The sequence below is a fragment of the Sylvia atricapilla genome, chromosome 18, assembly GCF_009819655.1.
Source record: "Sylvia atricapilla isolate bSylAtr1 chromosome 18, bSylAtr1.pri, whole genome shotgun sequence".
In the NCBI taxonomy this organism is placed as follows: Eukaryota; Metazoa; Chordata; class Aves; order Passeriformes; family Sylviidae; genus Sylvia; species Sylvia atricapilla.
Genome location: NC_089157.1, coordinates 8,625,540 through 8,649,622, shown reverse-complemented (window position 1 = coordinate 8,649,622; position 24,083 = coordinate 8,625,540). Strand labels below are relative to the sequence as shown.

The 24,083-nt window shown below is 65.2% G+C and overlaps 2 protein-coding genes across 10 annotated transcripts in view; one reads left to right on the top strand and one right to left on the bottom strand.

Moving 5' to 3' along the window:
• The first annotated feature begins 43 nt into the window (after positions 1 to 43).
• Positions 44 to 22,146, top strand: AATK (apoptosis associated tyrosine kinase). Of its 6 annotated transcripts, none has more exons than XR_010745022.1 (15): positions 44 to 159; positions 9,265 to 9,398; positions 10,341 to 10,482; positions 11,319 to 11,398; positions 11,508 to 11,626; positions 12,119 to 12,206; positions 12,283 to 12,416; positions 13,046 to 13,130; positions 13,792 to 13,913; positions 14,038 to 14,187; positions 14,268 to 17,340; positions 17,460 to 17,628; positions 17,825 to 18,052; positions 18,228 to 18,439; positions 20,514 to 22,146. XR_010745022.1 is itself a non-coding variant. In XM_066332307.1 (14 exons), the coding sequence occupies exons 1-14, from the start codon at positions 75 to 77 to the stop codon at positions 18,254 to 18,256; spliced, it is 4,638 nt and encodes a 1,545-aa protein (XP_066188404.1). In that variant the 5' UTR covers positions 44 to 74; the 3' UTR covers positions 18,257 to 20,334. The 6 variants fall into 6 exon arrangements, 3 of the variants coding, with proteins under 3 accessions (XP_066188404.1, XP_066188405.1, XP_066188406.1); XR_010745021.1 differs by having other exon boundaries at positions 18,228 to 19,353; XR_010745020.1 differs by lacking the exon at positions 20,514 to 22,146 and adding an exon at positions 19,265 to 20,334.
• Positions 20,176 to 24,083, bottom strand: part of BAIAP2 (BAR/IMD domain containing adaptor protein 2) — a 38,532-nt gene continuing 34,624 nt past the window's right edge. For 3 of the 4 annotated variants that reach the window (XM_066332317.1, XM_066332311.1, XM_066332314.1), the window contains one exon: positions 20,176 to 22,141. In XM_066332317.1, the coding sequence (XP_066188414.1) occupies positions 22,072 to 22,141 (70 nt within the window). In that variant the 3' untranslated portion in view covers positions 20,176 to 22,071. Of the gene's footprint in view, positions 22,142 to 23,970; positions 24,020 to 24,083 lie in introns of all 4 variants that reach the window. The other variant, XM_066332313.1, reaches the window with a different exon arrangement.

Here is a 24,083-nt window from a genome sequence, read left to right as displayed (position 1 = left end):
GCCGCTGCCGCCGCCGTGCCCAGCGCGGGGCCAGCGGCAGCCGGCGGCCGTGGGGCTCCCGCCGCCGCCGCGCCATGGGCCGCTTCCCCGCCGCCGCCGCTGCCATGGCGGCCGCCTTCCTCAGCCCCAGCCTCGCCTTCAGCTCCCACTTCGACCCCGGTAAGTGCCGCAGCCCCGGGGCTCAGGGACCCGCACCCCCTCCCGAGCGCCGAGCCTCCCCCGGTGCTCCGCCGTGTGCCCGGCTCGGCCCCGCAGCGGCTGCCCGCTCTGTCCTCCCGGTGCACCGGGAACGAGCATCCCCGCATCGCCCCGCGCCGCGAACAGAGCATCCCCTCGCCCTCGTCGCCGGGAATGTCGCTGCACGGGCTCGCGGCTCTGACAGCCGGACCCGACCCGGTGTGGCGGTGTGACACCCCTGTGTGCTGCTGGGACGCGCCGGGGTGGCCGTGGGACGCACCGATGTGGCCGCGGGACATCCCGGGGTGGCGGTGGGACACACCGATGTGGCCGTGGGACACCCCGGGGTGGCGGGATCGCTGCCGCAGCCGGGGCGGCGTTTTGTTCCGCGGGCTGGAGCGCGGAGGAATCCCGGGGCTGCGCTGCCTCTGAAGGCATCTCCGGGATTGAAACGGAATAATAACAACAGGGAGGATGGTGATGGGGAGAAGGAGGAAGACGGAGCCGGGGCTGAGCCCCCACCGCCCGAGACAGGCGCCGGCCGGGGAGCGGGGCTCTGAGGGTCCCCGGTGGGGCTGGGGGAGCCGGCGGGGCTCGCCGGGGTGCCGGGGCACGGCAGCGGCGTTTTGGGGCGCAGGCGTTATGTAAGCGCCGTGTTCCGGCCGCGGCGCAGCTGCAGGAAGATGCTGCAGCCGCGGAGCAGCGCGGGGCTGGCGACTGCGGTGCGCGTTTGGGGCTGCGGCCGCCGCAGCCGCCCCTCACCGCCGCCCCTCGCAGCCGCCCCGTGTCCCTCCCGGTGCGGGGCTGGCACCGGGAGCCCTCGGGGGAGCGTCCGGAGGGCGGTCGGCTCCGGCCCTTTGTTTAGCAGCCCGGGATAACGCGTGTCGGCTCCGGCAGCCGAGCGGCGGTGCTGCCGCTCCCGGCGCCTCCTCCGGCACGGCGAAAGGCGGCCAAACGCTGCCCGTGCCGGGCGCGGTGGTGCCGGAGGCTCCGGCTGTCGGTGCCGGGCTCCCGCATCCCTCCCCGCCGCCTTCCCGGTCCCTCCTTCCTCCGCTGCTCCCTCTCCCCAGGCTGCGCACGGTCGGAATCCGTGGGGGGATTTGGGAATGAGCCGCACCAGGACTCACCGAACGGGGACTTTATCCCCTGCCGCTCCTTATTTGCTTCGAAAAATCTCATAATTTACATCCAAAATGCGGCAGTGCCGGGATGGAGCCGTTTGGCCGGCTCAGCCCTTGAGGAGATTTCGCTTTGGTTTTTGGTGTGGCCCCGCTGCACGCGAATCCTCCCAGCCTGGGGCTCCTCAAGGCAGGTTTGGTTTCAAAACCCTTCAGCCCTGTTTCCACCCCTGCCTGTCGCTGTGCTGCCAGGCCCGGGGCTCGGCGCTGCCGTGCAGCTGCCACCCACCAGCACCGGGAGAGGAATTCAAGGGGGGAACAAACCAGATTCTGGCTCGCACGGCTTTGTGGATTTGGTCCATGTGGCAGCAGCTCCTGCCTGTGTGGCATCGTGGCTGCCTGTGCCAGCCTGGCTCCCTGGGCTTGGCTTGTGCCAGGGAGGAACTGGGGGAAGCAGTTTGTAGGGCGTGATGGCACCACAGCTGGGACAGGACGGGAGAGGCCCAGGGGCTCTGGTGCTGCTGAGGGCAGCATCTCCTCCCGGCCCTGCATTCCCTGGAAATGCACAGTTGGATGCAACTGCTGTTGAAGCTGAGCCATAGGTGGCTTGGTGGCATGGAACAGGGTCAGCGGTGTCACCTGGGGTGGAGGTGCCACAGGGATGTGCCAGTGCAGCTGCCCGTGTTCCGGCCTCACCTGCTGTTTTTGGCTTGTCCCAATATCCCAACACAGCTGGCCAGGCTATGCCGGCTCTGGCAGGGATTCATTCCCTCCCAGGTGCTGGGGGCTCTGGGAGAGGGTCCCAGCCCTGCAGCCTCGTGGTTCCCATGTCACCCCAGCCATTTCTGGGCCAGGCCTGGAGATGCTTCTGCACGGAGCCCTGGAGCCACCAGCGGAACACAACCCAATGCTGCCAGCCCCAGTGAGCACCCACATCCCCTGGGCTTCCCATGGGAATTGGGTGCCCACTCCCTGCCCTGGGGAGTCAAGGAAAAGGAAGGGCAGGGGGGTCTCCCCAGTCCCGTGTTTTTGGGTCCACCTGCCATTCACAGCCCCAGGTCACTCAGTGACAACAGCGTGACAGTGCTGGTGCCCCACGTTCGGTGCCTCTGGCTACTCGTGGCACAAGGATGGGAAAGGACTTGGCGGGCTGTGGTGGCAAAGGGGTCATAGAAGGCAGAAAGACCCTGGCAACCCAAATCAGGGCCAAGCATGCCCCATACCGGGGGGAAGGTGCTGTTGGGACTGGACACTCAGAGGGGATTTGGGACAGGGCAGTGGAGCTCTTCGGCTGGGAGGTGACAGTGGTGGCAGCACTGTGCCCCGTGTCCTGTCTTGCCACATGTTTCCCACTGGGGGCTGGCACTCCGGGCTGGAGGGCAGCAGGAGCTGGACACACAGGCAGGAGGTGACTCCTGGTGCCCACAGGGATGCCAGGGGCAGGCAGCGTGGGGTGGCATGTGGCAAGCCCCCTGTCCTGGCACAGGGAACGACACTGGCACAGCACAACAAGACAGCCAGGCCCCACCTGGCTCAGTGAGGCGACAGAGCCAGGATCCTATTCCCTGAGGGTGCCACTTTGCTCCCCCCCTTCTCCTCTCCCTCCCTCCTGCCCCACGCACACGGGCGTGTTCTGGAACGTTGACACCGATCCCCGTCAAAGCCAATTAGGAGAAATTAATATGCCGGGGTTGAAAGGGCCCGGCGCTGCTGGGGGGAGCGGGGCTCTGACTCACGGGCTCCCTGCCCGGCACTCCCGGCCCTGCCTGGGACACCCTGTGCCAGGGCAGCCCGTGGCTCTGCCCTCCCTGCCACCGTGTCCTCCCAGCCAGAGCAGGGCTCCGGTGCCCCCCTGGCCTTGAGCTGAGCCTTGGCACCCTGGTGACAGCAGGGGATGTGGGGCAGCAATGGCACTGCCAGCCTGGTGCCAGGTGTGGGTTAAACCAGGGGGTTCACATCCAGCAGGGGTCTGTGTTTAGTGTTTGGTGCCTGTAGCCAGGCAGCATCCCAGGGTTTGCCTTGGTGTGACGTCACCTCCTCGCCATCCCACTGCTGGGCTGGAAAATCCCAGGATTTGGGTCAAAGGGGCAGTTGGGCTGCTCTGGTGCCATGGCTGAGCCTGTTCCCACCCTGGGCTGCACCGATCCGGCAAGTGAAGAGGTGCTGGGGGCCACTGCCTGGGAGGGTGGGAGGGTGGCGTAGTGGGATCCAGGGACGGTGGGAGGGTGGGATCCAGGGATGGTGGGATCCAGGGATGGTTGGGATGCAGGGATGGTGGGATGCAGGGATGGTGGGATGCAGGGATGGTGGGATGCAGGGATGAAGGTCCTGACCTTGCACTGCTGCCACTCCAGATGCTCTCCTGCCCCAGCCAGTGGCCCCTCACCACTGGAATTTTCTCCCAGGGGTGGGCTGAGCCAGAGGGACCCCATGGGGCTGTGTTGTAGGGCTGGAGGGTGACAGGGCTGGCCCGGAGAGGAGCTGCTCTGTGCTGACTCAGCACGGCCAGTGGCAGGAAAATAAATCTCCTGTGGGCATTAATCCCCCTGGCAGCCCGGGGAGCACCATCGGAGCGTGGCGCAGCCGTCTCAGGGCTGCCACTGCCATCGCTGCCGTCGGCCAAGCCCCAAGAGCTGCCCCATGACCAGGGATACTGGGGGGACACAGAGCACCCTGGGGTGCTCCAGAGCTGGGACCGGGCTCCCGGTGGAGCTCAGAACCAGCCAAGGGACAGTGAGAGTGTGGGGATCATGGCTTTGGGAGGGCTGAGCAGGAGGAATGGGAACAGGCCCGGGATTTCTCACAGAGCCACTGTCCCAGAGCCCAGACTGTTGGGGGGATCCCGGTTCCCACCCCTTCCCCTCTGTCAGCCACGTCCTCCCTGCAGCCTGGTGCCAGCAGCGGGGTGAACGCCGTTTGTTTTAATTACTGGAGCGAAGGAAAATTCCAGTGTGGGCAAACGCAGTAAGTGGAGCAGCACTGCCCGCCTGGCTGGGCAGGGGATCCACGAGCTCCCAGCCTCCCGTCCCAGCTGTGCCAGGATGTCCCACTGCCAGGCCACCGTGTCAGCCAGCACGGCCCTTCACCTTCCCAAAACACCTCTGTGCTTCTGTGCGGCTCACCTCTGCGCTGTGCCCACCCTCAGCCATCCTTGCTGCCATCCCTTGGCAGAGGAGGGATTTTCCAGCCTCCTTGCTCTGCAGGTGACAGGTGACAGGGCACCAGGGCTGACCTGAGGGTGGACACGGGGCAGAGAAGTGCCAGGCATTCCCCAGCTCCGTGCTTTGAGCATCCCTGATGCCCCAGGGGCTGGCGCAGCGGCATGTGCCGGGGGGCAGAGCCACACCCCGAGCCCAGGTTCCTTCCAGTGCCATGGGGCATCCCCTGCCCGCTCACCCCTCGGCCTCGTCCTGCTCGGCAGCCGGAGCTCCTGGTTTCATAACGGCGCTGAGCATTTTGGATATAAATAGGCTGCCCCGCTGTTACGTAAAGGCTGCTCGGCTCTGAGACAGCCTCGGCGTGGCCGGTGCCATGTGCCCGGCACTGCCCCGGGGTGGCACTGCCCCGCGGTGGCACTGCCTCGGGGTGGCACTGCCCCCGGCACGGCGTTCCCGGGCTCAGTGCAGGGATCCCTGTCAGCGGAGGGCTGGATGCTCCCCCCGGCCACCGAGGTCCCTCCCAGCCCCTCAGGACAGTGGGTTTGCCTGGCCACTGTGGGATGAGCTTCACGTCACTCACTTAGAACACCAAGCACGAGAGCTCAGTTTAAATCATCAATTTGAGCTCGCTTTCCATGCCTTTTATAGTATTTTTTAAATTATTTATTACAATATGTTATTAAAATCCTAATAATTCTTTAATTTACAGAGACTACATAATTATCTATAAAATACAATATATGTAATTCCATATATAGTTCTATAGATAATTCCACTCTAATATGCTATATGTAGTAATAGCGTATTATTACTATATATTATTATAATATAGAGGATTATTAGAATTACATTATAATAATTATATCAGCAAAATAACATTAGTATTATTTGGCGTGGAAACACAGGGAATTGTTGGCCCTTGGCTCTGCATCAGGGCGGGCTTTGATGGAGGAACTTGATTTTTTGTCCCTAATCATGCTGACACGCGTGGTGTGTGCGCAGCAATGCTGGAGCCCGGCCTGTCCCTAGCACAGTTTTTATTTCATTTTTTCACAAAATGATGGATGATTTTCTGTTATTTTCCACCTACTTATTGTTTGCTGCTGTTTCAGCCCGAGATGGCAAAACCAAAATTAAAGGGCAGAATCAATCCTTTTGGTGAAATACGCCACCTTAAAAGATACAGAAGGAGAAGGGATTAGCCAGGCGTGCCTGGAATTCACAATTAACTGATCTATTAATCACCAGAGGAGGCTGCTGGAATGCCTCTGGCTCTTCATGGTGCGAAAGGTCTCCAGCAATGGGGATAAATGGTGCTGCTCCCTGCTCCTGCTTTTGGGGAGGGGATGCCTGGATCCTCCAGCATCCTGGAGGAGGCTCTGGGTACCACTGCGAGGGATGCCAGGACCCTGAGGCATGCCAGGGGAGGATGCTGTGGGTACCGGCTCCATGCCAAGCTCCTGGCTGGCACCGTGGGTACTGCCAACCCCAACCCTGCTCCACGGCTGCTTCCATGGCTCAGGGGGGCCACCCCGGCTCCTGCTGCTGCCTCAGTTTCCCCCAGAGCTGCGCAGTGCCCAGGCCCAACTGTGGAGTGCTCACAGCCCAAATGGCAGCGGGGGGTTTGTGCCGCCGGGGTGTGTGTGGGAGCAGAGCGAGTCCTGCGGGCTGTGAAATTGCTTCCCTGGAAGCTGCCCATGGACACAGGGATTAACGTGATGCCAGGGAGAGTGGATGGAGTGAGCAGCCCGGGGCCGGAGGGGTGAAGGACATGAGTGTTTGATCCTGCCCAAATCCCATCCCAGTCCTGCCCCAATCCTGCTGCAATCTTGCCCTGCTCCCTGTTCAAATCCTGCCCTGCTTCTGTCCAAACCATACCCCATTTTCTTCCCCATTTCCTGCCCCATTCCCGCCCCAATCCTGTCCAAATCCCGCCCCAATCCTGCCCTTCTCAGTGCCCAGATCCAGCCTTTCCCAGCAGGATCTGACACGTTTCCAGGCTGGAATCGGCCTTGGGCGGCAAGAGGGCAGGGGGGGGATGTATGGACCATACTCCCAAGGCGCCAAAGCATCCATCCCCTCCTGGATGACCCTGGAGCCCTCCCAGTCCAGTGGGGAAACTGAGGCACAGGCTGTCCCGCAGCCAGGGCCCCGGTGGGAGCGGGGTTCGGGGTGTGCCGTGCCCCGGAGCCTGGGGCAGCGCCTGTGCCCGTGTTCTCTGCCGGGCCGGGAGCCCCGAGCTGCCGCCGGCTCTGCGGGAGCCCCGGCTCGGCCCTTCCGCACACGTCAGCCGCCGCTGGCCGGGCGGGCTCCGCCGGCATCGCCGGGATCGCCGGGCGGCCGCAGCATCACCCCGCCGGCGGCAGCGGGGCCACGGCCGGCCCGGCGGCCACCCCGGGGCCGTGAGTCAGCACGGGCGGCGGGGACGGACGGCCACGCTCCGGGCGGAGCGGCACCGGCACCGGCACCGGCCCGGGACGCTCCGGCCTCTGCCCGGCCCCGCTCGGAGCCGGCGGTGGGGCGAGACCCGCGCTGGGTGGGCGACGCAACAGGCGGCGGTGGGGACAGCGCGGGCGGGGCTGTGCCGGCTGCGGGTGCGCCGTGGCTGCCGTGGGGTGGGAGGGCGACTGCTGCACCCCACTGCACCCCATTGCATCCCACTGCACCCCATCACATCCCATTAAATCCCACAACATCCCGCTCCACCTCATTGCATCCGGCATCTCCCCTTTTCCTCTGCGCCCCTTCTGCTCCCGTTTGCCAGGCCGGGGGTGAGGCTGGGGCGGGTGTCCCGGGAGCTGTGGCCTGTCTGCTGCCACCAGCCCCATTGCCACCAGCCGCCGGGTGGCTGATCCCTGCCTCGGCAGTGCGGGCTGGGTGCTGCTGGGTGTGGAGGGGCTGCGAGTGATGCTGCAGTTCTGGGGATGGCCGTTCTCAGCCTGACCCCTGTGGGGAGGAAGGCCAGGGGAGCACTTTGGTGGCTTTGGTGCCAGGGGACATTGCTCCTGCTGGAAGAGTGGGAGGCAGATCCTGAGAATGGAGGGAAGGATGTGCTGGGGGCCCTGGTTTCTCTTGAGAGTCCTGGGATACTTCAGGCTGCACTCAGCCAACCCTGTGCCCCGGTGTCCTTTGTGTCCTGGTGTCCCTTGTGTCATGGTGCTCCCTGCACTCCAGTGCTCCAGCTGCTGCTGCAGGTGCATCTGACCTGGTTTTGGGATAATCTGGCATCTGAGATGATGCCACACTTCCCATCACCGTTGGCTGTGGGTATAGAGAAAGAAGGTGTCAGTAGGTCCTGGCAGTGGCGGTGCCCCTGCCCAGTCTGGGCTGGTCACGGCTCGCAGGTCTCTGGTTGTGCAGGTGGGGAAAATGAGGCAGGACCAGCTGGATCTCGTTGGCCTCTCGTTGTCTTCCTTGGGAACCTCCAGTTCCCCAGCTGAGGGGCAGCTCAGCTGACGGTCCCCTCGGACGGGCTCCTGTCCCCGTGCTCTGCTCCCCGTTGCCGTTCAAAGGCTCTTTTCAGTGAGTCATTTTCTCTTTTGCTGTCCCACTATCCAGGGAAAATGGTGACGTTGGCGGTACAAAGTGTGTTCACCATGGAAACCAGCTGGAAGGGGGGGCACGCCGCCCCCCGCTCCTCCCAGGTTCGGCTTTGCATCCCGAGCTTCAGAAGATGGCTCTGGAGCTCCTTCCCCGCTCCCTGGCACGGCTGGGCTGTGCCGAGTGGCTGTGGGGCCACTCACTGGGAGCCAGGGTGCCCTGTGTGCAATCCTGCATGGTTCTGGGCAGTGCCCGGGAGTAGCGAGTGCTGCTGGTGCCCATCAGGGCAGCAGAACCTCCCCCAGTCCTCGGTGCCCTTCAGGTGCTGGTCTCAAGGACACGGGGGAGCCCGTGGTGGAGCTCCAGGGCAGGGCAGCGTGGCCAGGGCACAAGGACAGGGCTGCTCCATGTGCTGGAGCCACGTGTGCCCCACGAGCATCCCCGAGGGGCTCGGTGACCCAGGGAGGGACCATGGCACTGTGGGGGTCTGTGCCTGGCTCACGGCTGAGCACAGGGCACCTGTCCCAGCCGGGCACCGTGGGGCTGTGGGGGGTCTCTGGTGACCAGCTCTGCTGGCAGTGCCACGACCTTCCGGCTGCTCTCACCACAACGGTGCCGGTTGTTTGGGCAGGCTCCGGGCAGAATAGTAATGTGGCAGCTGCAGCTGGCAGCGGGGCCTGCTGGGGATGGGCAGCTGTGACAGGGCCACCTCCGCTGCCACCGTGGCCACCATGTGCCCTGTCACCCCACGGGACACTGCACAGCTGGAGTGGGGTGACGGGTGCTGGGATTTGGGGTGTGCTGGTGCCCAGAGGATGCGGTGCCCAGCCAGTGCAGCCGTGTCCCTTCCCTATGCCCAGTGGCCTGGGGCCCAGTGTGGGGCTCATGGCACCAAATTCCTGTCCTTCCTGCTCCCACTGATGTAGTGTCCCGGCAGCCTTGGGATGCCACCTTGCTGTGGCCAAACCCACTGGGGGGAGCAGGGGGCTCAGCTGGGTGGGGGTGCCTGGGACGCTTGAGCTGGTACAGCCCCTCTCCATGGGGTGTCATTGCCACCCTGCAGCCACGGGGACAATGCACCCCCCAAGCAGGTCCTGCCTGGGCTCCGGGGAGTCCCCCTGGGCTCCCCACTGAAGGGGGGACACTGGGACCCCCCCTCCCACTGGCTGCTCCCTGCCCAAGCCCCCATGAGCCCCACCAAGGCAGGACCCCCTGACACAGCCTGAGCCCTCCCCGGTGCCCCCAGCCCTGACCACCTCATGTCCCCACAGACGGCACCCCCCTTAGTGAGCTCTCCTGGTCCTCCTCGCTGGCCGTTGTGGCCGTTTCCTTCTCGGGGCTCTTCACCTTCATCTTCCTCATGTTGGCCTGTCTGTGCTGCAAGAAGGGGGACATTGGCTTCAAGGTGAGCTGAAGGGCCGGGGTGGGGCTCCCCAGGCCAGGGTGGGGGGTTCTTCCCAGGGATCCAGCGTGGGACGCAGGTGTCTGGAGGTGCCTGGTGCAGAATTCTCTGCCCCAGCGCCAAGGCTGGATGTGTCCTGGTTCAGGATACCAGTGCTTGGAGGGCTTCAGCCCTTCACTGCCTGCCGGGGCTCAGCACGGTTATATCCTGGATCCCAGCTGCACAGAACGTGGATCTGTGCGATTCAGGATCCTCGGGGTCACATCCTGACCCACCCGTGCTCCCGGCTCCGTGCGGGGCCAGGCCACGCCACGGTTAAGGGCCGGGTCCCACCCGCACGCCCCCGAGGGTGGGAGGCACCCTGACCTCACAGGCACAGAATGTGCCGAGAAAACGCTTTTTCCCTAATTGCTGAGATTTTTGTGGAGGCTTGTGGCGCCCGCGGCGGGAGGGGGTCAGGCTGGGGGGGACACGCCGGGTGTTGTGTAACGTCCCACACCGCCGGAGCACCTCGCCGTGCCCGGGGGGGGACAGTGACCCCCTGGTGCCCCCGCACTGCGTATTTAGGGACGCGCGGCCGGGCCGGTGTCCGGCAGGACGCGGCTCATGGCCCGCGGTGGCACATGGCACACGGTGCGGTGCCCGGGGTGTCGGCAGCGCCATGAGGCACAGCCTGGCGGGGCGAGATGTTCACCGTCGCCTACCTGCTCGCCCGGGCGGCTTTTGGGAGCCGGGGGCTGCCGGGGTGGCACAGCCAGGTAATGGGATGATGGGTGATGGAGAGGGTGCACCTTCCCCGTGTGCGGGCAGGGCTGCGTGCAGGGAGGGAGGATGAGATTTCTGGGCCCCCAGGAGCCTGTCGGGGCAGAGGGGTGTGCAGGGCACTACCAGCAATGGGGTCAGTTGTCTCTGCTCGGTCTGTCACCCCCCTGCACCCTGAACCAGGAGTTTGAGAATGCCGAGGGAGACGACTACGTGACAGAGCTGTCGGCCCAGGGCTCGCCTGCCCCCCAGCATGGCCCCGAGGTCTACGTCCTGCCCCTCACCAAGGTGTCCCTGCCCATGGCCAAGCAGCCAGGGCGCTCAGGTAAGCCAGGGTGGGCACACGAACCTCTGCGTGATGTGGTTGGGGGTCCCTCATCACTGGGCAGGGCGTGATGTGGGATGCTGGGGATCCCTGCCTGCTGTGGAGGGACAGCTCCAGCAGAGCCCTGGCAAGCGACAGGCAGCTGAGGTCCCTGGGGAGCGCTGCAGTGTCCCCCTGTGCGAGGGTCCCATGTCCCTGTCCCCAGGCACTGCATGTCCCAGCCCAGGGGAGCAGCATTGGGGTGGGACAGGACACGGCCACCCTGAACGGTGACATCCGTGAGTCCTGGTCCCATGTAAACAAGCCCATGAGTGGGAGAGGAATGTGGGGGGTGCCTGGTTGTGCCCCCTCCCACCCCGTGTCACTCCCTGCCCAAAGAATGGCCCCAGTGGGGGGAGCAGAGCAGCCCAACAATGGCCCCATTGCTGCCTGCCCTTGGCACGGGCTGCCGAGGGGCCGGGCTGTGCCGGGGGGGCCGGGAAGGGGCTAAATGCCAGCGCTGTGCCGGGCTCGGCTCTGCACACCCTGCGGAGGAGAAGGGGCAGGGAGCCAGCTCTGCTGCCATCCCGTCTGGGGACACTTACACCCCACGTCCCCTGGTTGTGGGAGGATGCCTGGAGAAGAGGATGCCTGGGATGCAGGATTCCTGGGGATGGATGCTCCAGAGCATCCCGGGGTGGCAGAGGGCCTGGCACCGGGTGGCACGGTGAGGACAGCAGGGCTTGGATGGGATTGGCAGGGAGCACAGGCAGCGGGACAGGGGGATGTGTGGGCAGGGGCACAGGGGGGCATGAAGGCAGGGGGACATGCAGACAGCTGGATGGGCTCTGTTACAGTGCAGCTCCTCAAGTCGGCGGACCTGGGGCGGCAGAGCCTGCTGTACCTGAAGGAGATCGGGCATGGCTGGTTCGGCAAGGTGAGCCCAGGGACCCCCGGACCCCCCACCCTGGTGGGACACGGGGCCCCGGCTGTGCCCGGGGGGTTTGGGGGTGTGGATGGAGGGATGAGTCTGTTCTTCACCCCAGGTGTTCCTGGGGGAGGTGAACTCGGGCATCAGCAGCACTCAGGTGGTGGTGAAGGAGCTGAAGGCGAGTGCCAGCGTGCAGGACCAGATGCAGTTCCTGGAAGAAGCGCAGCCCTACAGGTACCTCTGGGGTCACTGCACACTGCTGGGAGTGGGGACGCTGTGGCATGGAAGCAGATCCACTCTGTGCCACCTTCAGCTGCCAGGCAGAGCTGTGGCTGCCCCTTACTCTGGGGCAGCACAGTTCTGTCCCAAATTCGTGGCAGGACCAGGGCTGTGAGGAGCCACTGGCCATGGCATGGGGCAGCAGTGAGGTAATGGGCAGAGCTGGGCTAAGCAGGGGGGCCACGGCGCTGCTCCTGCCCCAGCACAGCTGAACAAATGTCCCTTTGTGACACATCCCGGGCGCTGGGACGTGCTGGTACCCGCTCCCGGCAGCCCCTGTTTCAGCCCCGGTGCAGGGGCAGGACGATGGCTCCGGGGGCCTGGTGCCATCCCCCTGGCACAGGAAGGGCAATGGTCCCCGGGGGGCTGCCACCAACCCTCCCAGGCCAGTCCCAGCACAGGCAGGGCGGTGGTGCACAAACGCCCCCGTTGCTGTGCCCCACACAGAGCCCTCCAGCACACCAACCTGCTGCAGTGCCTGGCCCAGTGCGCCGAGGTCACCCCGTACCTGCTGGTGATGGAGTTCTGCCCGCTGGTGAGTCCCCGTGCCCCGCTCCCCGCCGTGCCCCATGAGTGCTGGGCACGGAGGGTGACAGTGGCACTGCCCACAGGGTGACCTGAAGGGGTACCTGCGGAGCTGCCGGGGGGCCGAGGCCATGACCCCGGACCTGCTGACCCTGCAGAGGATGGCGTGTGAGGTGGCCTGCGGCGTCCTGCACCTGCACAGGAACAACTACATCCACAGGTAAGGCTGGCCTGGCGTTCTGGGGGAAACTGGGCTCCGGATGGGGGGGTTCGAAGGTGCCAGTGCTCCTGCCCCACCACTGCTCCTCCTGCCCAACAATATCCTGGTGCTGAGTGAGTTGCAGACGGAGACTCCAGCATCAGTGATTTTGTTGAGGAGGGGGCTGCACTGCCATCGGGGGCCACCGGAGTGTCCCCACCCGAGCCTGGCTCTGCAGGTGGGTCCCCACGAGGGTGCTAAGCTGTGGGAGGGGGACACGGGGCTCAGCTGTGCTGCAGAGGGACTCCCTTAGGGCAGCCCAGCCTCGGTGGTCCCTGCTGCAGCAGGGCTCTCGCTGCATGACCGCCCAGTGCCCGAGCAGCCGCCCGGGAGCCCGGCCCCATGCCAGGGCTCACGTTGCCCGGGAACACCCGCCTTCTGCTTGGCTCGGCGTGTGACGGATGGACGGACGGACAGCGGCGCAGCTGGGGCCGCGCACGCATTCCTGCTGTGCACTGAGAGCCGCGTTATGGGCACGCCCGGAGCCGGGCGGGGAACGGCCCCGCCGCCGCACGGCCGCCCCAGCCGGGTCCCGGGTGGGTGCTTCCCGAGCTCTCGGTGCCGGTGACAGCTCCGGGTTTGCTTGGCAGCGACCTGGCCCTGCGGAACTGCCTCCTCACCGCCGACCTCACCGTGAAGATCGGGGACTACGGGCTCTCGCACTGCAAGTACAAAGTAAGGCTGGTTGGAGGGAGGAGAGGGCTGGGGGCTGCGCTGGGATCCCGCGGTACCCCCATGTACACCCACCCGACTGAGCCTTCCCCCCACCCTCAGGCACACATCCCCCCTCCCCAGCAGTGTCGAGGCACCCCTGTGTTTGCTGGGGTGCAGGAGTGTCCCAGACCACCCTATGAGGGACCCTCAGTGCAAGTCGGTGTACCCCCTTGGGCATGAAAGAGGGTTCCCCCCCACCCCCGAGCGCCCCAACACCCACCCAGTGGGGTGACACTGCCTGGGCCGGTCCAGACGTGCCCCTCTGCCAGGCACAGCTCCCTGCAGGCAGCTGCCAGCACAGCCTGGGGTTGCTCAGCCGTCCGTTTGTCTCTCCGTCCTGCTCCAGTCTGCCCACGGCTCCTGCAGGGCTGGGACTGCCAAACTGGGGGTGTGGAGGGGCTCGGGTGGCGGAGCAGAGGGGCAGAGGGGGGAAGGAGGCAACAAGGGACAGAAGGTGCCAGGAGCAGAGTAGGACGGGCTGCGGGCAGATCTGGGGGAACAAGGGGCACGGCGGGCAGCGATGGAGGGTGGGGAGGCGGCCGGTGGCGGTGCCGCGGCGTGGCCGGTCCCTGACGCCATGGATTGACGTTCTTTTCTCGTACTGACCCTGCACACTTGGCAGGACGACTACTTCGTGACGGCCGACCAGCTGTGGGTGCCGCTGCGCTGGATCGCGCCCGAGCTCATCGATGAGGTGCACGGCAACCTGCTCGTGGTGGACCAGACCAAGGCCAGCAACGTCTGGTGAGCGGCTCTGGAGGGCACAGGGGTCTGCAGCCTCACGGGGTGCATCGGGGTGCTTTTGGGGCCGATGGGTGGGGTGGGGTGGGGGTCTCCCTGCACCCCCAGCATGGCGCCATGCCCGCAGGTCGCTGGGCGTCACCATCTGGGAGCTGTTTGAGCTGGGCAGCCAGCCCTACGACCACTACTCCGACCGCCAAGTGCTGGCCTACGCCATCAAGGAGCAGCAGCTGAAGCTGCCCAAGCCCCAGCTGAAGCTGTCGCTGTCGGAGCGCTGGTGAGGAGCCCGAGCCGCCCCTTCCCCTGCCCCACGGCACGGGCGGGGGCCGGGCTGACGCTGGCCGCTCCCCACGGCAGGTACGAGGTGATGCAGTTCTGCTGGCTGCAGCCCGAGCAGCGGCCCACGGCTGAGGAGGTGCACCTGCTGCTGTCCTACCTGTGCGCCAAGGGGGCCACGGAGGTGGAGGAGGACTTCGAGAAGCGCTGGAATTCCATGAAACCCAACGGCAGCGCCAGCGGCAGCCACCACGGCCCCGAGCTCTCGTCCTTCCCGCTGCTGGAGCAGTTCTCGGCCGACGGCTTCCCCTCCGACGGGGACGACATCCTCACCGTCATGGAGACCAGCCACGGCCTCAACTTTGAGTACAAGTGGGAGCACACCAAGACCGAGCACTTCCAGGCCCCGCTGGGCTCCCTGAGCCCCAGCAGCGCCGCCCGCTACCACGACCTCTATTACCCTGCCACCACGGCGGGGCTCAGCCTGGGGGTGTCCCCGTCCTGCTACGAGTGCAAGGCCTCCGGCTGCCCCGGGGTGCCGGCGCCCGGCGTGGTGCCCATCCTGGGCGCCCACAGCCCCTCGCTGGGCAGCGAGTACTACATCCGCATCGAGGGCCCCGGCGAGGGCAGCGCCGAGCTGGACTACGCCATGTGCAGCTACAGCCCGGCGGGCGAGCGCGGGGCCCCGCGGGGCCCGGCCTGCTGGAGAGCCCAGGGCGGCCGCGGCGGCGGCACCTACGACTCGGACGGCAGCCCCACCGTGTCCCTGAGCATGGAGCCGCTGCTGGGCCACGCTCCCGCGGCCGAGGGCTCCTGGGAGTGCGCCGAGTATTACCCCTACCCCTGCCCCGGGCAGGAGCCGAGGGGCTACGAGCCGTCCCCCAGCCCCGGGGCCGAGGGGTACCTGCTGGAGGAGGAGGCCCCGCAGCCGGGCAGCCAGGACTGGCCCGTCCCCGCCTTCCAGCCCGGCGTCTTTGCTGACCCGCTGGGCGTCTCGCCGTCGGGGAACTGCGCCTACAGCCCGCCGGGCTACGGGGGCACGGCGGGGCCGAGCGGGGTCCCCCCGGACTGCGTGGCGCTGGAGCTGGGCGAGGACAGCCCCCCCAGCGCCCCCCGCCAGCCCGGTGCCAGCCCCTCGCCTCAGCACCGCCCGTGGGCCTCCAACAGCTCCTCCAACAACAACATCGGCAGCGGCAGCCCCCGCGAGCCCCCGGGGGCCGGCGACAGCTGGTGCTACCGCCGCATGATCACCTTCCGCGGGCTCATGGCCAAGCCGCTGGGCACGGTGCCCCGCGGCCAGCCCCAGCTCGGGGGGTCCCCGCCGGGACACGACTTCCTCCGCCCGCGGCAGGATCAGCCCCCCGCCATGGCCGGCGGCTCCTCCTCCCCGTGCCGCTCGCCCTCCCCGCGGCGGCAGGCCTGGCACGGCCGTGACTCATCACCCTGCGGCCCCGCGCAGCCCGGCACGCTGGCGGAGAGCCCCGCCGCGCCCTGGGGCCCCGCCGCGGCCCCGCCACCTGCGCCGGGGGCCCCGCGCGATGCCCACCCCGAGGAGAGCTCGGCCGGGGGAAGCCCTGCCCGCGGCCCGCTGCCCCCCGCCGCCGCGGGCCCGGCCGAGGCCGCTCCCCCCGCGGCTGGCACGGCCGGCCCGAGCCCCGGCCCCCCCGGGCAGCCCGGCGCGGAGGGCGCCCAGCCCGCAGCGGAGCCCGCCGAGCCGCCCGCCGAGGCCGTGGCCGAGAGCGGCGCCTGTGCCGCCAGCGACGCCGACCGGACGCCGGACAAGACCTTCTCCAGCAGCAGCTTCCCCAGCGTGGACGAGGGCAGCGACGAGGACACGGCCGAGCTGACCTCCGGAGTCTTCACCGACTTCTCCGGGGAATACACGGAGCGGGCGGAGGCGGCCCCGGCGCTCAGGTCCCTGCAGAAGCAGGTGGGGACGCCGGACTCGCTGGAGTCGCTGGACATCCCCTCCACGGCCAGCTCCTGCGAGGTGCTCAGCCCCGGCGCCTTCGCGCCCGCCGGCCAAGCCCGGGCTCTCGACAGCGGCTACGACACCGAGAACAACGAGTCCCCCGAGTTCGTCCTTAAGGAGCCCCACGAGCCCCGAGAGCCCGAGGCCTTCGGCCAGCTGGGGAAGCCGCCCCCGGGGCTGCCGGGGGGCGAGGGCGAGGCTGCGGGCCCTGAAACGCGGCTGCCCAGCGCCCCCGGCGCCGAGGTGCCCGGCGTGGCCGAGAAGAGCCCCTACCGCGACTCTGCCTATTTCTCCGACTGCGACGCCGAGGCCGAGCGCGGCCACAAGGACGAGGGGGACAGCGATGGGTCCCGCACCCCGGAGGCGGAGGAGGGTCCCCGCTCCCCTGCGCAGGACATAGGGCGAGGGGAGGACCCGCTGCACCCGCCGGGGGCACCCGGCAGCCCCCCGGCAGCGCCTGGCGTCGCGGTGGCGGTGCCCACGCCAGTGGCGGTGGCTTTGGAGGGGGACTGGGTGGGGACAGAGGCCGGGAGCTCAGCGGAGCAGGCACCTGGCACCGAGCAGAGCCCCGCTGGCACGGGGCTGGTGCCAGGCAGCCCCCCACGCCCTGACACAGACACCTGTCCCCCCGGCTCTGTGACCCCCAAGACTTTCCTCTTGACCCCGGTGCCGCTGAGCCCTGGGGAGCCATCAGCTGTTGGAGGGGCCCGAGTGCCCGAGGGCATCCCTGGACTTGAGGGACCCACAGTGGGGGACAAACAAACTGTGACCCCCGTGCTGGGGCTTGGGGAGCTGGGGCTGCCCCTGGAGGGGACTGCGGCGGGCGATGCACCGGGGGGTCCCAGCACACTGCTCCCGGGGGGTGAATCACCGCCGGGTCTGTCCCCGACCCCGGCTGCCCCCGAGCGCCGCGAGGAGCCAGAGGAGGAGGAGGAGGACACGGAAGACAGCGACGAGTCGGATGAGGAGCTGCGCTGCTACAACATCCAGGAGCAGAGCGAGGAGAGCGAGGAGGAGCCGGCGGCAGTGCCCATCGTGGTGGCCGAGAGCCAGAGCAGCCGGAACCTGCGCAGCCTCCTCAAGATGCCCAGCCTGCTGTCCGAGTCCTTCTGCGAGGACCTGGAGCGCAAGAAAAAGGCCGTCTCCTTCTACGACGATGTGACTATCTACCTCTTCGACCAGGTGGGTGCCCTGGAGGACAGAGCTGGGTGCTGGGCACGGCTCCACGGCATTTTGGTGGTGGGAGCCATCCCCAGCCGAGCCCCCAGTGAGGTTCCTTCCCGCTGTTTGCCCATCCCCAGGAAAGCCCCACGCGGGAGCTGGCTGAGCAGAGCTTCCCAGAGCCCACCCTGCCTTCGGGGCAGCCCCCGTCGCCTTCGGGGCAGCCCCCTGCCAGTGGCAGCCCCCCCAGCCCCACGGACAGGCTTGGAGCCTCCGACGACTCTTCGGATGGTAACGCCTCGGAAGAGAGTAAGAGACCAGGAGCTCGTGGGGCTGGTGGCTGTGGGGTGGTGGGAGGGCAGGGAGTATGAGATGATGGGGAGGCAGTTATAGGGTCATGGGGACAGCGGTTATAGGATGATGGAGGGCCAGTTATGGGGTGATGGGGTCAGAGGTTATGGTGGAACCCTCACAGTGGGCTCAGCCCCCTCACTTTGTATCCCAGGCGGTGGCTTTGAGTGGGACGATGACTTCCCCCTGATGCCAGTGAAGCCATCCCTGGTGGCCTCGCTGCCGGGGACACCGGCGGAACCCCCCGCAGCCGTGCCCGCCCTGGTGCCGGCGCAGAAACAGGTGCTGCCCATCCAGTTCTCCCGGTTCACGGTGTCACCTGCCCCGGTGTCCCGGTTCTCCATCACCCACGTCTCCGACTCGGACATGGACTCCATAGGAGGTGAGTGCCCCTCGTGATGCTACTCCGTTGGGCGCCCAGGACTGCCTGGACCCAGTTTCCATCTGCACCGGGAGCCATGGGACACCCTGTCCCTGTGCCCCGTGGGGACAGCCACCCCTGCCAAGGGCCGGGTGGGGGTCTGGGACGCTCTCATGGCTCTCTCCACTCATTGCAGGCAGCAGCGAAGACGGTGACCGGGAGTGACCGGCCGGGACACAGCCGGCATTGCCCCGGCACCGGGGCGGTGCAGGACGGCGGGGCCGGCGCGGGGGCCGCCCGTGGGCTCCCAGACCCCTCTCAGCAATTTTTAGGCAGATTTTATCAGAAGGAACTCGTTTGCTGCTTCGAGTGGGAGCGGGGCCGGCGCGGCCCCCGCGGGGCCAGGCGGTGGGTGACGGTGACGGCCGTGCGCGTGTGCGGGTGGCTGTGAGCGTGCGTGTAAAATAGACACTTATATATATATATATATACATATATATATATAAATTATAGCGTTTCAAGGGTAGTGCCCTGACCTTGCTAACATTTGCGGAGTGTCCTCCCCAGTGAAGTTCCCCCTTGGCTTCTTGCCCACATGTGCTCCCCGAGGCGGTTTGTCCCCACACCCCTTCTCCCCCGGGCTGTCCCCTCCCTGTGCCCTGTGCTCAGTCTTGCACCTTGTGGCAGCTTGGCTGTCCCACAGCGGCCCCACAGCTGCCCCGTGGCTGCCCCACACGACATTCCTGACCGAGGGGCCACTGGTTGCTGCCACTCTGGATGTCACTCCCTGTGCCAGAGGTGCCACCAGCTACCCAGAGTGGTCCCCATGGCTTTGGAGCTCCCCTCCCTTGGTTTGCAGGGATCAGTCCCAGCTGGGGACCCTGAGGACTGCTGGGATCCTTGCCCACTGTAGCGGGGAGCAACACGTGGAGGGCTGGTTGTGGGGGGAATACCCCCCACCGCAACCTGCCAACCCGACTATTTTTGTATTTAAACAAAATTATTAAAAACTCCCAACCCCAAACCCACCCCAAAACCAAAACTTGCTGTTGACTGAACCCACATTGACGCGATTTTAAGTTATTGCTGCCAAAGAGACGTATTGGGGAGGGGGGGGAGGGGGGGCGCGCTCGTGGTTCTTTGTTCCGTTTTGGGTTTTTTTTTGTTTGTTTGTTTCTTTGTTTTGTTTCTTTTTAAATTCATTCGAGGCTTAGGATAATTGTGCAATTCCAGCTTCCGGAAGGAAATAGAAGTAAGCGGAGCTGAGCGAAACCTTGAATTCAGGGCTGGTTCCTTTTGGGGTCTATAGACCAAACCCTGAGGTGAGAAATGTCCCCCCGAGTCCCCGCCCCTGTCCTGGCTGCTGTGTAGGGGGATGAAGGGACACTGCACAGGCAGCACTCACGTGGGATGGAGCTGGTGCCAGGGGTTCTGCTCCATGCCACAGGATGATCCCATCCTGGGCTGGACACAGCTCTGGCACCAGGACCCATGGGATGGGCCCGTCCCCACCCCAGCCTGGCACTGCCGTGGGTCCCAGTGCTGGCAGAGGTGTCCCCATACTCACCCCCCTTCTCCCACCTTCTCCCACGGCCAGCCCAGCCTGCAGCTGTATCCCAGCTGGAGCACTCTGGGTGCTCAGGAGGCTGTTGTGGGGGCCAGGGGCTGTTCCCCAGTCCAGGTGGCAGCCAGGGCCTTGGGGGACCCCAACTTCAGCCCCAGGGTGGCCATGCCACCCCCTACCCCTGCTGCTGGTTCCTCCCCCCTTACTAAGCAATTAGTGCTTATCCAAGTGTTTTATTTAAGCCCCCACCTGGCCTGTAAACCTCCCTACCCCAATTCTCCCAAGTTTTTCCTTATCCTTTACAACAGGGGAGCCACCCCCTGCACTGACTGGGGGTGCAGCACCCAGGGGTGCTGCCCATACAGGACTGGGATGCTCCTGGGATTCCTTTCCTGCAGCACCCACCCTCCTACCCCCTGATCCCCCCTTCCCTGCAGCCCCCCAACACCACAGGAGGGGTTTGCTCAGGCCCCACTCCCTATGGCACCCAGGGGTGCTGGCCCAGCCCCCACCCCACCCCCTGGGTTTGGTCTATGGTGCCGCAGGTCCCGGCTCCGGAGGGTGGATGAGGACAGAGCTGTGGCTTGGGTAACTTTTTTAATAGAAAGGCTCTTCTTACATGGTCTATTTTCTCAATACGGGTCATAATTGCTGTATTTTTTATCAGTGCTGATTTCCATACAGCTCCCAGCATGTGTGTCAAATCTCATCGGGCCAATAATAAAGTTTTTAAAATATCTTAAGCCGTTTCCTGCCCCGATCATTGCCCAGCACCCAGGACGGAGCCAGCTCGGGAGGGCCCCGGCCACACTCCAGGGCCAGGCAGGAGCCTGTGGCCAGGGAAAACGCTGCAGGAGGGAGGGCTGGGGGACGTCGAGTTGCTCATATATTATGTTTTCTCACAAAAAATTATTTCAGGTTACGTCTTACAGGTGCCACCGAGCCAGGAGGTGCAGCGAAGCCCCCGGGGGCTGGCTGGAGCCAGGGTGGCAGCTTGGGGGTCCTGGGGGACAGCCCCTGGCACGGGGGTGGAAGAGGACACCACAGTGGCTGAGGGGACCCAAGGACTGTCCCCAGTCCAGGCTGTGACCACCAGCCCTTCTCCCACCCACTGCCCCACCCCTCAGCAGAGCCCTTTCCCTCGCCCCTGCCCCGTCTGGCCCCCACCCATCTGCTCCAGCCCTGGGAGAGGAAGAGGCACAGCATGGAGCAGAGAAGCCTCGTGCAGAGCTGGAGGCCGGGCGGTCACAGGAGAAACTGTTTTCCTGCAGTGGAGCTGGACACAGGAGAGATGAGCCACTGCATCCAACTGGGACCGAGTCCCCCTGGGCTGGGGACACTCTGTGCCCGGCCAAGCGCCCACTGCCCGGGCTGTGGGGACCAGGATCTGATGCTGCATCAGTGATCAGAAAGTGCAAAAGGAGAAATACAATGGAAAAAAGCGAAAACTCTGTTCGGGTTCAACCCCTCACCCATGGGAGACACAGTTCCTGCCTGGAAAGCCTCTTCTCCCTGTTTTTGGAGCAAGGATGTGACCCTGGGCACTCAGGAGCTGCGGGAAGGGCTGCGGGAGCCACTTCACTCGTGGGCACCCTCAGCAATAAGCTTAGCAAGTGTGTATATATATATTTATACATATTTATCTCTATCTATCTCTCTCTCTCTCATGCAGCCCTAGGAACAGAGGAAGAGCAAACAGCCGAGCAAGAGGTCTGGATGGGAGCTCCTGTCTGCAGGGAGCAGGGGCACCCCGAGGTTCACTCACACACTGCCCTTGCCTCTACAAGTGGTTTTTTCCTAGCTTATATTTTACAGCAGTACCGTAATTCCCTGCAGTATCCCAAGCCCTGGCGCAGCAGGAGCTCTGGGACAGGAGCTGACCCTGTCCCAGTAGGGGCTGCAGTGCTGGCACCCACTGCCCTGTCCCAGCCTGGAGCACGGGGTGGGCACCCGGGGTCTGGTGGGAGCCTGGGAGCTGCCTACACCTCCCACGGTCCCTTGGCTTGCAGGGGGTGTCCCGGTGTCCTGCCTGGCCTGGGGGGTCCCTCCTGTCCAGGCAGGGAGAGCAGGGGGACCGTGTCCTGTCTGCCATTGCTGCCCTGCTGGAGTACTGTAAGCTCTGGAGAGTTGTTCTCCAGCTGAGCCCATTTCTCCACCCACAGCAAGCTGCTGCTGGGCCTGGGAACCACCCCGGCTCTGGGACGTGCTGCTCTGACTCCGGGGAGTGCCACCGTTAGCACAGGTAAAGGACAGGTGACATGGCAGCACCGTCACCCTCTGCCACCGAGGGAGTCTAGAGAAGAGAGAACTAGGGCACTAGAGCTTGAGCCTTCGGCTTTCAAAAGCAGCAGGATTAATAAATTCCGCCTAGAAACGGAGTCCTGGGAAGCTGGACATGCAGCGGCGAGGGCGAGGATGAGGAGGATGAGGAGGAAGAGGAGGTGGCGGGTGCCACGCGGGCGCCAGCGCTCCCGGATCAGCTGATGAGCGGAGCCGAGCGGTCGTTCGTCACCGTTGGCTTCAGCTGGACGTTGGCAAAGGGGTTCCTGTGGAGGAAGAGGAAGGAAGCGTTAGCAGGGGGTGGAGGCCTGGAGAGGACAGGGCACCGGCACGGCGAGCGGCGACTGGCGAGACCCCGGGACCAGCAGCGTTTGGGAAGGGGTTAAACTGGAAAAGCTCTGCCTTGGGGAGCCCCCAGCCCGGCTGCCCCCGCTCCTCAGCTCCTCTCCCAGCTAAGCCTCGTGGGTCAGAGATGAGCCAAGCAGGGGGATGTTCTATCTCACCCGCCTTCAGCCTAAAGCTGGGGATGCCACTGGGGGCCAGGGCTGATGAAGCTGCTCCGGCCTCCTCCAAGGCTGGACTCCCCACAGATGGGAGCACTGTGGGATCACCCTGCCCTGGAGCAGAGGGTTATTGCTTCACCTCCTGGCCAAGGGCAAAGCTGGCAGAGCTCCCTGCAGAGCCCTTGTGCTACCTCTGGAGAAGTTCATAATGCAAGAGGAAGAGTATGGGAGCTTGGGTGAGCTTGTCAGAGTCCAGAGCCCAGACAGGCTGACCTTGGGTTTCACCTACCTGGGGTGTCCCCAGCACCCTCCTGCTGCCATCGTCACTTGGCCAGGGCAGGGTACAAGGACTGCCTTGGCACGGGGAACATCCTTACCCCTTCTCCAGGAGGTCCTCTCTGTCCTCTCCCAGCAGGAATTAATTCCCAGGGGGTGTGGGCAGCTCTGGGGGTCCCTCTGGCTGCCTGGGGAGCCACCAAGCACCCCCTGTCCTCCCTGCAGCCCCTCTGTCTTACCTGCCCACTGCCCCCAGCCCTCCCCAGGGAGCCACACAATCCTCTGTGCCCATGGCAGCAATAGCCACAGCCCCCCACGCCAGGTCCCACAGCTGGGGGTCACCCACTGTGGAGGCACGGCCCTGCTACCCCTGACGTGAATTCAGGGAAAGTTACTATGTGCACCTGGACTGAGGAGCTTTGAGATGTCCCCAGAAGCTTTGGGATGTCCCCAGAAGCTTTGGGACGTCCCCAGCCAGCTCCCAGAGCAGGAGGAAGAAGTTGGGACCTATGCTCCTCTGGGACAGGCACTCAGTGTCAGCCCCAGGCCCCCTCTGTGCCATCCCTCACCTCTCCACGTTCGCTTTTTCTTTCCTTAAAAGATAAATGACTCTTGCTTAAAAATAGGGTAATTAATTTCACACCTAATTAATGCAGATGCTTAGATCACTTTCCCTCCCAGGATGCCAAAATAGATTCTCAGGACTGGAGGGAGAGGAAAAGTTGCTTTGATGAGTCACCCGGGGCTCATTTAACTATTTCTGCACTGGCAAAAAAAAGAGCCACTGGGCTGGAGCCTGCAGCTCCAGGGAAAGCAGCTCATGGATCAAAGAGAAACAGGGAAAGGGCTCTCCAGGCTCTGCAGTGCCAGCGAGGAGGGTCTCGACTCCTGGGGAGGCTCCTGCATCCCGTCCCTGGGGCAGGACGAGGAGGCTCCTGGGACGAGTCTACAACAACAACAACAACAACAACAACAACAAAAAAGCTGCTCAAAAAACTTTGCGGTTAGTGCAGACGTGTCCCGCCCCGCTGGAGAGGGCTGGGGACTGCGGCGGACACCGGACACCTACAACCAAAGAGCTGGTTACGGGGAGCGGGGGAAGAAGCGCAGGAGCAGCTCAGCATCCCGGGGAAGCGCAGCCGCGGCAGCCGGGCGAGCAGCAGAGGAGCTCCCGCCAGCGGGACGGGGACAAGCGGCCACTGCGGGAGGGGACACGCCCGGCCGGGCGCAGCGGGAAGCAGAGCGGTGGCACCGTCCCCGCGCAGCCCCCGCTGCCCACAGCACCCAGGGCTCGGCCCCGCGACAGCGTCACTTACTAACTACGGGCAGGGGCCACCTCAAAACCTGGCCACTTCAACATCGGGGCTGCAAGGGAAAACAGAAGGCAGGTTGGAGGACGCCGGGACGCTTGATGGGAACAGAAGGTGCT

Excerpts from the sequence above, each read along its gene's own strand:
- AATK (XM_066332307.1), top strand. The coding sequence starts at position 75 with ATGGGCCGCTTCCCCGCCGCCGCCGCTGCCATGGCGGCCGCCTTCCTC. Across the intron at positions 13,131-13,791 it reads TCTCGCACTGCAAGTACAAA|GACGACTACTTCGTGACGGC; the intron begins GTAAGGCTGGTT and ends CACACTTGGCAG. Across the intron at positions 18,053-18,227 it reads GGACATGGACTCCATAGGAG|GCAGCAGCGAAGACGGTGAC; the intron begins GTGAGTGCCCCT and ends CACTCATTGCAG.